General features: G+C 53.6%; 4 protein-coding genes across 4 annotated transcripts; 2 read left to right on the top strand and 2 right to left on the bottom strand.

The window, feature by feature from the left end:
* Positions 1-510: 510 nt before the first annotated feature.
* AB675_8321 (Ribosome biogenesis protein SSF1) lies at positions 511-1,959 on the top strand (the record flags this gene model as incomplete). Its single annotated transcript, XM_018148759.1, has 1 exon — positions 511-1,959. One exon carries the CDS (start codon positions 511-513, stop codon positions 1,957-1,959), a length of 1,449 nt encoding a protein of 482 aa, XP_018004485.1.
* Positions 1,960-2,638: 679 nt separating this feature from the next.
* On the bottom strand, positions 2,639-3,220 carry AB675_8320 (Ubiquitin conjugating enzyme E2 B; the record flags this gene model as incomplete). Its single annotated transcript, XM_018148758.1, has 3 exons — positions 2,639-2,977; positions 3,030-3,146; positions 3,194-3,220. 3 exons carry the CDS (start codon positions 3,218-3,220, stop codon positions 2,639-2,641), a joined length of 483 nt encoding a protein of 160 aa, XP_018004758.1.
* A 515-nt stretch (positions 3,221-3,735) lies between these two features.
* AB675_8319 (uncharacterized protein) lies at positions 3,736-5,881 on the bottom strand (the record flags this gene model as incomplete). Its single annotated transcript, XM_018148756.1, has 2 exons — positions 3,736-3,903; positions 3,953-5,881. The coding sequence occupies 2 exons, from the start codon at positions 5,879-5,881 to the stop codon at positions 3,736-3,738; spliced, it is 2,097 nt and encodes a 698-aa protein (XP_018004468.1).
* A 420-nt stretch (positions 5,882-6,301) lies between these two features.
* On the top strand, positions 6,302-12,216 carry AB675_8318 (Histone transcription regulator-like protein; the record flags this gene model as incomplete). The annotated part of the gene is made up of 2 exons (XM_018148755.1): positions 6,302-7,163; positions 7,289-12,216. The coding sequence occupies 2 exons, from the start codon at positions 6,302-6,304 to the stop codon at positions 12,214-12,216; spliced, it is 5,790 nt and encodes a 1,929-aa protein (XP_018004547.1).
* Positions 12,217-12,620: the final 404 nt, after the last annotated feature.

Here is a 12,620-nt window from a genome sequence, read left to right as displayed (position 1 = left end):
CTTGACCAAAGCTGTACTTACATCATCCATTTGATTCTCATCAATCTGATTCAAGATGTCCTTCTCTTGAGCAGCAACGAGATTCACATTGCTGACATACCTGGTCTGTTGCGCCTAGTCGACCAAGCGCACCGCGTCCTTGACTAAGGAGGGGGCAACCTCGAGACCTTGCCGCGTACGTCGATCGTCTAATGGATGTGTTAACAAGCCTTGCTGAGGACTTATATACAGCTATGCACACGGCAACCCAAATGCCAGTACAGCTTCAGTCGCGCTTTTGGTCTTTCTGACCGTGAATTTTTTCGATTTTGGTATCGATAAGGAAATCCTCCGCATACTTGAATTGAAACAAGTCCATCAACATCGTAGTCCACGCTCATCTAGGCTTCCCCGTTCTAGCACACAAGATCACCGTCCCAGCATGGCGCACAAGACCAAAAAGCGAAAGACTCAACAGCCGGCCGCTACCACAGGCCAAAATGCCCGCCCGGGCCCCCGACCACCAAATCCATGGTCATCCGGCTGCACGCCAGCGCAGTGGGCCAGTCCGTCTCTCAACTCACCGCCGACTTTCGCCGCCTCATGTCCCCAGATACCGCCTCACGCCTCCGCGAGCGCCGAGCGAATAAGCTCAAGGACTACATCGCCATGTCCGGCCCTCTGGGCGTCACTCACCTCTTTCTGTTTTCCAGATCGAAGAACGGGAATGTGCATCTACGGATCTGTCTCGCGCCGAGGGGACCAACGCTGACGTTTCGCGTGGAGGGATATAGTCTGTGCAAGGATGTTGAGAAGAATATGAAGCGGCCGAGGGGCGGGGACTTGGGGATCTGGGCGAATGCGCCTTTGGTGGTTATGAATAATTTCGCGCAGGCTTCAAAAGCGGGCAAAGACGAGAAGGACACTACAGCAAAAGACCAAGACCCCATACACAAGCAACTCGAGACGCTCCTCACAACAGTCTTTCAAGGCATCTTCCCGGCCATCACGCCCAGCAGTACTCGCTTGGACAGCATAAAGCGGATATTGCTGTTGAATCGTGAGACACCGAAGACCACCAAGACCACTCCTTCGAAGAGCAACAACAATACCACAGAATCCGACCAAGGCTCCAACCCCTTCACGCTCTCCCTCCGGCACTACGCCATCACGACCCGCCAATCCAACATCTCGAAACGAGTCCGCCGCTTCGACGCCGCTGAGCAGCGGAGACGCTCCCAGAAACAGTCCAACAAGTCTTCTTCCGGCGCGGCGCTGCCCAATCTAGGCCGTTTGGAAGATGCAGCAGACTATCTTCTCGACCCCTCCGCCGCAGGCTACACTTCAGCGAGCGACACAGAGCTCGAGTCGGAGAACGAAGTTGAGGTACTGGAGACGGAAACCCACCAGAGGGTGCTGTCGAGGAAACAGCGGCAGAAATTGCAAGATGAGCGGGCTGCGGCTGTGGATCGGAACGCTTCTGTTGCCGACGCTGATGTCAACGACGAAGAGGACGCCTCTCAGCCAGACCGGAAACCGGACCCCTCAACATCGGCCTCACAACAACGACTCCAGAAACGAGCTATAGCCCTCCACGAACTCGGCCCACGCATGGAACTATCTCTAGTCAAAGTCGAAGAAGGCCTCTGTGACGGCCGAGTAATGTGGAATAGTTTTGTAAGCAAATCATCAGAAGAGACCGCGGAGTTGGACGATCGCTGGAAAACAAGGCGGGCGGAGAAGGAGGAGAGGAGACGGGTGCAGAGGGAGAATGTAGCGCGGAAGCGCGGCGACAAGCAAGACGCTGGCAAAAACGGGGCTGGAGAGGACGAGGAAGCTGAAGTGGGCAGTGACTTTGACATCGAGGATTTTGAGGAGATGGACATGAACGGACAGGCAGACGAGGATGGGGAAGGTGAAGACGGGTGGGAGGACCAGGATGGGCACGAAGAAGCGGAAGATGACGAGATGGAGGACTAGAGCCAAAGTCAGAAATGCGGTCGAGTAAATGAATAATCATGACGATGACTGTAGCTACTCGGCATCCGCCATCGCGCAAGAGTCCCTTCTCGCATGACTTTGTCGGGTCACAAAGGAAACGTGGGCTGTGCCTTCGTTACATTCGGCCCACGAGATCTAGCTGGCGCGTCCTGACAGAGTGAACCGTTCGGTCAATCGTCTCTGTATCGTGTCGCCCTCTCCCAAGCTTCGCAAAGATCAGCTCTCTACCTGATGATATGTTTCATCATAGCTAAATCCATTACGTCTGTCCTGATCGCTCTTCTTGCCATCGGACAAACCTCATCAGATCTTCACTGACAGTCCTGTCGTTCAGCTGTGAAGTTGTGTGACGAAACCCGCTTGGGTCGTTGCGCTGGAGGGCATGAGCTCCTCTTCGCTATTCGAGGACGTCCAGTAAATCTACATCTCTTTCATCTGGCAATGGGGCGTTGTGATGACGTCGACTGGTGTCATCAGGCTGATCCGCTTGAGCCCGCTCCCCTGCTAGAGCACGGCTTAGGGCTGAATGGGTTGCGTACCTCTGTGTTAGGTCGACGCGGTGGGGTATCCGACTTTCGGGAGGTGTCCTCGGTCCAGGGCCAGATACCGGGTTGATAGTCTCCGTAAACATCCCTGCGGGAGGCCCTCCGGGAGGTTCCTATTTCTTCCCCTGTCCGGTGGCATAACGCTTCGTCCAGTCCTTAGCCTCTTTCTCGAAAGCTGCTCGATCCGTTCTGTACACCTCTGCAATCTTGGCTTCGACGGCGTCGTCGGGATTGGGCTCCTTGAGTAGTTGTCGGGTGAACTCGAGGACAGCCGTGAGTTTTGTCGATGGCTTCCATTGGTCAGCCTTGAGCATGCCGAGACACATCGTTCCGGAGTTGGGTGGACTATCGTTGGAGATGTTGGGGTGGTAGACTTTGGTTGTGAAGCGGACGGTTGGTGGCTTGAACGGATAGTCGGGTGGAAGTTCGAGGCGAAGGGAAAAGGTGCCGCCCTGTCGGACGTTAGCTTGTTGAGACCGTCAGGCCGACCTTGAGTGATCATACAGCATATGGTGATCCGGCGGGGCCTTCCATTGTGACGGACCATGTGAAGAGATTAGCCTCGTCGACAAGGCTAACAGCGACACCGGACGGCGCTGACTTCGTAAGATCGCCGAGTTCCTAGTGGTGTCAGCTTGGGCTAATGAGCGGTCGTTGGAGTGGGTTACCTTGGAGATACGCTTCTGGGCTGCCATGGCGGGGATGGCGTCGGTCGGAGAGGTGTAGCTGGACGGATATGTGGTCTGTGGACGATAACGTGCAGTCAATGAAATAATCTCGTTGGGAATGCCGAATTTCGTTGTGGATGGTAGATGCGAGTAAGTGGAATTGTTTGTGTGAGGGAAAGGAAAGAAGGCATCTACAGCGTCATGTGGAGAAGATTAAAGGTAGTCGTTGGGGCGGCGTGGTTGCCTAGTCTTGGCAAGGCAGGTGGAACGGTGCTTGTCATTTGATTGTTGAAGGCATGCGCCTGACCGGTCTGCCCAACAGCCGTCTATATGCAAGCTAAGAATAGTCGCTTCAGGATGTCTCAGAGTAAGGCTCAAAGTATGCCTCCCGTCAGGAAGACTTCAGACCTGGGCACTTTGCGATACTGCCAACCCTCATCTATTAGTTTCTGCAAAGGCTCCCCCTTGCGGGCAAGTTTGTTCGTGTAGAACACGGGGTTGAATGAGCCACCACGGCGGCTACGGCACTTGCCGCATGGACACTAGCCATCTGTGCCCGTGGATTTAAAAGCGAGTAGAACTTGTGCATATTCATGCGTCAGATCCATGACATGCTGTGGCAAGGTTGTCGACTGAATGATGCTCCGTATCTTCAAGGCTCCTTCCTCCTCGACCAGTTTTCTCATTGAGTGCAGGAGCTCAGGTGAGAACTAGACAGAGTCAGTAAACTGTACAGCCTGGTCGACGTACAAAACTCACCTCTGAATACCACCTATATTGCCAAGTGATGAGCCTGATCAAGCACGCTAGGGTATTTCGCGTATCATTTTTGCTTTCGTACATTTTGAGCAGGCCCTTCATTGCTTTGGGCGAGAAGCGAATGTTCAGACACTGCTGGTATGCTTCTAGAGCTTCGTTGTTGTGGTGAAGTCGTTCAGCCAGGTCACCCAATATTTCCCATTCGGCGGCAGATTTCTTGTACTGCATTTGTTGTTGACGATACTGGCTCATCTCCGTCCGCCAAATGGTATAGATCCTTAGGTCTTCGTACAGTACCATGAAGAGATTATCGAGCCATCTTTCGCACAATCGTTTGTTCTGGAACTGCCCTTGATCTTCATTCGTACTATCAGGATCGTCGCTTCCAGATTTGACCTCCTCAGCTTTTATGGTCGGCAGAGGCTTTTCCATAGATTCATTCGCGCTCATTTCGGAGTTCTGTTGGATCCGATCCCCATTGAGTCCGCCCTGATGTGACGACTCTGCCAAAGTCTTCTCGTCTTCGTCATCAGATGCACTATTGTCATCGGCTTGGCCATAAGGCTCCCCACCATTAGGTGTGCCTGCTAATCCTGTAGTGCTGGCGTTTCTGCTTGATGGCATCTTCGGCGTGAGCGAAGCATGTCGCTCTGCTCTGTACTCCTCCTCCATCACAAAGACTTGGCTCCTGGTCTTGAGCAGCGCATCCCATCCTATCCTTGCTGCGATGTCTGTCAAGAGACTATATGCCTTTAAGAAAGTCCCCTGATACGTAGCTGCTTGTAGCTTCCGGAGAGACACGTGGACTTGGTCGTAGCCTTCGCCAGCCCGAGGCTGCCCTTCATCGATCTCATCCAGGACGCTTTCCTGCATGACGGGCAGAAGGACTCTGGAAGGCTCTGGCATCCTCGGCGAGTCCTTGTCTTGGTACGAGAACATTGGACACGAATTCAGGGTCAGTAGTGCAAGGCCGAAATGTTCCAGAGACACATAGACCTCGCATAGCCTGGCCCAGGTGCTGAACTCCGAAGGCGCTGCTGTGACAGCACGCTTCGCGCATTCGAGCGCAAGCTCGTTCTCGCCCTTACTCAGGCAGAACTCTGCTTGGGCGTCAAGTAAGGAGTAGTCCATTGGGACGTCCTGCAGTGATTCGTACAGCATTCGCACAGCTTGTACTTCTTCGTCGCCTTCCAGCAGGATCTTCGCGAGCAGTGCTGAGACCTCAACATCTTTCGTCCGGAGTTTCTCGAACAGATTGATTCCAGACGTGTAGCGGCCTGTCGTCTTGAGATACTTAAGCAGTCCAGCCGTGAGATGATTCGACGTGACGTTGGGTATCTGTATTTCCGGATCCGATCCGAGCTGCCGCCCACTGAAGAACAACTTTTCTGCCGCCTCAAGAAACCTGTGCTCGGTCTCTGTTGAGGTGATAGGGTTGAAGCGCCGCACGCCTATGATCTTCTTGATTGTATCACCCGATCCATCATCTGCGTAGAAGTAGGCCCGCAGCACTCCGCAGAGGAATGTCTCTAGCCACAGATTCGCGGTCGCAACTCTTCGATCTCCACGCTCGTCAACGCAGTAGCTTTCGACGCCGCCTGGGATCTTTACCTCCACTCTCATGTCCAGATGAGAAAAAGCATTGTAACAACAGTATAACCCTGACACTACCTTGTTGGACTTGTCCGCAGGGTTGTACGTTAGGGTGTTGATATAGGCGGCGAGACTCGCAGAGGAAGATGCATCGATGCCGGTGACATGGTGGTATATGCCAGTCTGCTTGCTGGTGGCTTTGACACCTTGCTTGACCAGATGGACCAGATCAGGTGGACCAAGCTCGCGCAGCCCAGCTAGACTTTCTGTTCGGGCATCGACAGCGAGACCAATGTCATCGTCTTCTATGATCTCGGGGACCGCCGGCGCGACCATTGCTGCGGTAATGCTATTCGTGCGCAGTCCTTAGATCGTTGGGCTGCTTGCAGATGCCGCTTGGGCTCTACTGATACTTCACGGCAAAGTGCCAGCCATCGAGTCTGTGGCAGCGTGCGTGACAGTGAAGAGTTGACCGTGTTAAGACTGCGTTTTAAGTGTCTGTTTCAATTGCAGGTGATATGATCAAACTCAACAACATGCGATGCCTCCTTGTGCGCGGTGAACACGTCTCGGCCAGGCCGCCGATATTTAGCCGACCTAGACTACACGTCGAGAAGTCGCGTTGTTCTTATGCTGCCTTCCATGTCCAATATTTCTGATCACACTTCATCACCATCGCTCATTCGAAGGGGAGTCCTCGTCGACGCTGAGGAGGGTGCTGTTGGAGTCCGATGGTTGGAGTGACATCGGCTGATCATGTCTGGATTCAAGGCGTTGAACGTAGAGTCTGAATCCGAGGAGGAGATCGACGACACGAAAGAAATTCAGACAGAGGAAGCGTTCAAGCTCTATCAGACTGCGCTCAAGCTTCACTCTCAGGGACCTTTGTACTATGATGAGGCTCGGACAGCGTACGACGAGTTATTTCGATCCGACTTATTCAAGTATCCGGAGGCACTCTCTGAATTCGCACACGATCTGGTCGACGACACCCCAATTTTACCGGTATTGCCCACGGAGATTGAGCCAGTCTTAGTCCTGCCCAGTAATGCAGCAGAGTCATCTGCGAATGCCATCCCACACCTGGTCTATCTGGCACACAAGAATCACGGGCAGTTTGAGCTGGACTACGCTCGACACCAAGCATCTGGGACGTCTGCGGCCAAGATCGCGCAGGATTACTACGATGAGGCTTGCAATATCGGATTGAAGAATTTCGCTGAGGCATTAGAACGCGACGATACGGACATTGATTTGTGGAAGAAAGCTGCCCGCGTCGCGGAGGTCTTGGCCACCCCCAGGATCGCGCGTTTCTGCCTGGAAAGTGTTTTGGCGGGGGACGATGACTCGGCTCAATCCATCGATTTGTCTGGCTTGGACGAAGCCTTCGCAGCCGGAGAATTGAAGGATCTTGTTGCGCTTCTGAAGGACGATTTGTCCCAGCTGAGGTCTGCCGGCGTTCATCCCAAACCTCTATTGCTATCTCTACTCCGGAAATCGAACAACTCGTATCCATTCCTTCCTTCGAGGGACGACATTGCGAATAGCAAGTCTGCGAAGCGAGATCTGGCAACATTTCCGATTCAGAAGATATCTTTGACGTCAAATTCAGTCTTTGGTATGGGCAACGAGATTCATCAGCTAGTAATACGGCACCTCGATGGCGACGAGAATGTATCGGCACACTCTGTGTCCAAGTCAGTCACGCTAACTCAGCGTCATCCTCACCCGACATCAACCCAGACGAATTCGTCGATGCGGCTGAAGACCTTGAAAGAACTCCAAGTGCCGTGGCAGATGGTGGAGATATCGCGATGACTGACGGCAGCGAGCCCCAGGCTCCCATTACGGAAACTGTGGAGTCCCCCGAGGAGAGCGCTGCAGTCGTTCCAGCTGTCAGCGAGCCAGTTATGGCGCCACCCCAGACAGAGCTTCCGAGTCGCAAGAGGAACTCTACTACGGCCGGCAATGATGACAACGAAGGACGTATCAAGAGTAAGAGGCTTCGTGCGCGCGAATCCATGCATGATATGGCAGCTCCGGAGGAGGAACTTGTACCTGAGCCGACCTCACATCAGTCGTGGAACTGGACTGTTCTAAAAGCTGCCGATGCAGACATGCTGAAACAAGCAGATCATTTTCTGCAGCGTTTGGATCTCGCCCAATATGGAAACAGCGACAGTCTCTGGGAAAGTGCTAGTGGCACACATAAAAATTCGTCTGCGGAGCTTGAGACGAGTGGCACACATGGCAGCCCCGCAGCAGACCTCTGTGCAGCTTTGCGTGCCTGGACTGATGAGTGCTCGCAAGCCATTCTACACGGCCACGGCAGCCAAGACTTCACTGGGAAAACAGCTGGTCTGACACTGTTCCAGCAACATCTGAAGGTTTCGCAGCCAGACGAGGTCACGGCAGCGCCTGTGCAGCATTCAGATGATATTGCTGTTCTGATCAAAGAGCTGTCTCAGCCATCAACTACACTGTATGACGCAGTCTTTGCGTGGTTTCTCTCGATTTGCACGTCAATTGAGGAAACGAATGGCAAGAGTATTGCTTCGTCGTATCTTCGCGAGATATGGCCAGCTGAATTGAAACAGCTGGTCGTCCAACTTCTCGTCCGAACGGAGCAGCCTCTCATCAGCATGCTGGAACAGCTGCACACTCGCATATCTGATTCGACTGGTCCTGCCGTATCATCGACGACCGTCGCGAGACTGACTGAATTGGTTCTAACGATCTTCGAGCTACATATTGACATTCACTCGGCAATAACACATCCAAGCAGCCAAGTCAACAACGCGACGCGCATAGAACAGACTGATCGACTGGAGCGCTGGGCGCTCTTGACAGACATGTTCATTCGAATCTACTCTCAGGTACAGCCCGATGCCGAATCAGTCGATGACCTCCTTGTTCGGTTTCTGTGGGCTTCGACCACCTATGCAGCCAAGGCCGACGATGTGGACAGATCATTTGTGATGACCGGCCTGCAAGACTTGCAGCGCATTCTGCAGGAGTTTGAAGTCCGGCCGATTGCTTTGCCGAATAACGCTGCTATGCCACTCATCTCAGCCGAAGCGGCAGAGCAGGAATCGTTCCGACTGAGCACACTTGACTTCTTCATGAGTGTCTTCGACACCGAGAATGACGATTCTGTTGCCGTGATCGAAAGACTAGAGCCAATCATGGAAGCCGACTTGCTCCATGATAGCGAGCTCCTACCAGACTCAGAAGCAGGCAGGCTGATACAATTCCTCAATTCTGGCGATGCAGCGCTCCGACTATTCCTGTGGAGACGTCTACAAAATGCCTACACGACAATATCATATACACCAAAGGTGATCTCGTGTCTATTCCGTGCCCTGGAAACAATCGTGCAGGAGATTCAACGAGTCTTTGAGGCACCAAGCGATGAATCAGTCCGACAGCTGACGTTGCTCAAATGGCTGAAGGACGCAGACGAACTGCTCAGCAAAATTCTGTCCAAGGCTTCGGGCGAGAGTAATGCCATGGAAGCTCTTGACGAGGAGCATCTGCGATCTTCGTTGGTTGCCGTCACCTGTCTCCTGAAGGTCGTCCACGTGCATGCGCTGTACGAGGATCAAGTGCGCTTCGGGATGATGAGTCCACCCACATTCAAGGGTGCAGCATCTGCTAAGCTGTACGAAAAGAGCAAGGATCGTTTCCGCGAGATGCATGTCCACTTATGGTGCGTTCAGTATCTGCTGTTCAAGGAGGCTACAACACAATATGCGGAGCAATTCCCGGACGCTGCCAACGACCTTGCGGACTATTTGTGTACTACACATCATGCGCTCGGTCAGCGGCACTACTGTCGGTACGCCAACAAGCAGCTTGTACGACTCGTCAAGTCCGAGCTCAATACTCTGAAGACGACCAACAATTATCTTGGAGACATGGCGCAAGTAATGTTCGATCTGTACCAGTTGCGCTTTAAGAATACGGAGGGTGATTTCGAGCATGGCTGCTCCGCCGAGAACCTGGACAAGAAGACTGCGATTTCGTTGATCCCAATGGTCACGATGTATGCAAAGCAGCTCCCGATGAAGGACCTGCTGAAGAGCGAACTGCGAAATACCATCGAGAAGGTGCAAGCGGCTTCTGGTACTGTCAAGAGTGGTCCGATCGTCCTTCAGAACAGGAAGCTGATGGGAACGTACTTGAAATCGCAACTAATTCCAGACAAGTTCTACAAGGCATACAAGGGCCAAGGAGGTCTTGTCACCCTGCCAATCGAGGATGATGACTCCATCAAGGCGAAGCACGGCTGGTACTTCTTGCTAGGTCATATCACACTCGCCAAGTTCAGAAGCGTAAAGCGGGTCAGCCCGACGCCGACGGATGACCTTGACACCGCTGCTACATTGCTGCGACAGGATTTGGAGCACAACTCCGAGAAGTGGGAGACCTGGTGGCGGCTTGCTCAGATTTACGAAGCCAAGATCGAGGACGACCTGATATGGAACGCAGCGAAGCTTAATGACTCGCGTGCGGACATCGCATCAATGGAGAGACACTCGATACATTGCTTCCTGATGGCGACGACAATGGCAATGCGCACGACTGACGACGATACGGACACAGCACAAAAGATCCAGGACATGTTCAGGGAGTTCGCTATTCGCCTGTACTCATCGTCTCGTCCACCGCTGAGCATGGAAGCCTTCAAGACAGATAAGACAAGTCGCCACCTGAGCAATCTTATGGACCAATCCATGTCAAAAGTCCCTCTGAACGCCGCCTGGACGCCCTACCAACTCTGGAAATATGCCGCCGGCCTCCTACGCAAGAAATTCACCAACAGGCCCAAACCCTGGAACGCTCACTACTACCACCACAAATGCCTTTGGAAAATCTTCCAATCTCCCGAAAACCAACAATCTCGGCACCCAATCACGCCCCAAGACGTCCTCGACCCCCTCCTCTCCTCCATCGCCGCCCTCCCCCGTGCCCAAAAAGCCAGCGACACAATCCTCGAGCCCCACATCCGCCTCGTCTCCGTCTTGCATAAACTCGTGCGCCTCGAAGCCATCAGTCCTCATTTTGGCGCAGCTACCCTCAAAGAGTCCTCCCGCTTCGCAACTGGCCTTAACATGGCCGAAGACGAATACGGCCCCGACTGGGAGCAATATCTCCTCAACGTCCTCAAACGCCTGACCGCCGCGGACAAAGCCAATTGGCAGCACCGCATCATCAACCGTGCCGCGCATATCATCTACGATTCGGAACGAAACATTGCTGGTGCGCTGGGCGCCAAGCACGAATTCACGCAGCAGATCTTCACCAAGACCATGACCTACCAGGTGTGGAAACCCGAGAATGAGCGCGCGGGACGGCACTATGTGTATACGGGTCAGTATGTGAGCTTTTTTGCGCACTTGTTGGACCAGTTGCAGGATAGGGGGAATTTGGATCAGTTGGTGAGGAGGGTAAGGAGGAAGTATCAGGATTTCATCAATCATACGCAGGTGTGGGAGCACCTTGCTACGACATACGTGCGACTGCTACGACGCGTCGGCAAGATCCCCGAAGGACGCGAGCGAGCGTTATTCGACAATACTTCGTTCGAAGAGTTCTCGAGGCTGAGTGAGTTGTTGGAAGTATGGGCGCTTGATGGCGGTACCAGCTCTGTGGTGCTGGACATCATGCGAGACGCCATCGACCTAAAGAAGCTCAACAATAGTCTGCTCAAAGGCGGCATCATCGACGACCTCATCGGCGACGCGTACGCATGCCTGTACGAGGCTTTCGTGTCGCAGCTGTCCGAAGCAGAGCGTGCGCCACCACAGGCAATTGCCGCCACCGCTGGACCGAGCTTCATCAACGTCACGCCTGACCACGTTGGTCCAAACGGTATTCTAACGGAGCATGGTCTGGGCATCAACACTGCTAACACGAGCCCATCGCATCACTTCGTCACACCTCTCAATCCCATCCACGACAACCAACAAAACCCATCAACACCAGGTCCGGGGCCGATAAGAGCAGTCCCGCCGAATAAACCAGGCCGAGCCAAGACAATCACGCGTCGCGAGGTGCAGCGCAAAGCCGAAGCAGCGATTGCGAAGCCACCACCGATCAAGACGCCCACACTCAGCAAACGACCTGTTATTGAGATACCGAGCCAGAGCCGGCGTGGAGCCATCTCTGAAGCAGGGAGTCAAGTGGGTAGCCGGATCAACAGCGCAGCTTCTTCCCGACGGGGCAGCATCGCGAGCTCGCGGCGGAACAGTGTCGGGGAGGGCTCGGCCGATGGCGATGAGGATGAGGAGCGGGACGGCGATGATGGTGAGGCAGGCAATGAGGCTGATGATGAGAGTGAGTTGAGTGATGCTGGCAGTGATGAGGAAGGAGGTAAGGCCGCACGAGAGCGAATCAAGTCGACCAAGATGTTCCCGAAGCAGCATAACGGACTGCTGGACGGAGCAGGGAGCGATGCGGACGACGATGATGAGGAAGACGACGAAGGAGAAGACGCTGTCGCTGCTCAGGCCGCTGCACGGCGAGACTGGGACCAGATTGACGTTGATGAGCGTGGCAATGACGTCGAGATGGGGGAGGCGGATCGCGATGGCACCCAGGAGCTGGAGATTCCAGAGTCACAAAACATTGGCGACGAGCCAGCGAAGGATGACGGCGACGCTATCTAGGAGCAGGTCCTGCAACTGCTCACCCGACGTCTAAATTTTTGTTCTGGGCACAGTAGCTTTAAGTGGCAGAGGATATGATTTAGTATACATCGTCAGAGTAGTAGTCACTGTCAATACTGCACAGCATCCTTTAAGCTCAGCTTGTGTGTACTTGACTGCCAGGGCAGCACGACAACAACAGAGCAAATCGAAGTTGGGCCAGAAATCAGTCAAAGTTGAGTTTAGGGATTCGTTAGCCAAGTATGTCGATACATTATGGCTGCTTGACATTAATGGTCGTGTTGTCTATACAGGTAGCCACTACCTCGTTACCTCGCCCAGACATCCCTCTTGCTGAGCGCTCCCCTTCCATTCCCTACATGACCTCGGGATATGTCTCTGCTGGATTTAGCGACCTATTATCG

Source organism: Cyphellophora attinorum, assembly GCF_001299255.1.
Source record: "Cyphellophora attinorum strain CBS 131958 chromosome Unknown Contig3, whole genome shotgun sequence".
In the NCBI taxonomy this organism is placed as follows: domain Eukaryota; kingdom Fungi; phylum Ascomycota; class Eurotiomycetes; order Chaetothyriales; family Cyphellophoraceae; genus Cyphellophora; species Cyphellophora attinorum.
The sequence above is the reverse complement of the archived record's forward strand: the minus strand, read 5'-3'. Positions and strand labels throughout refer to the sequence as shown.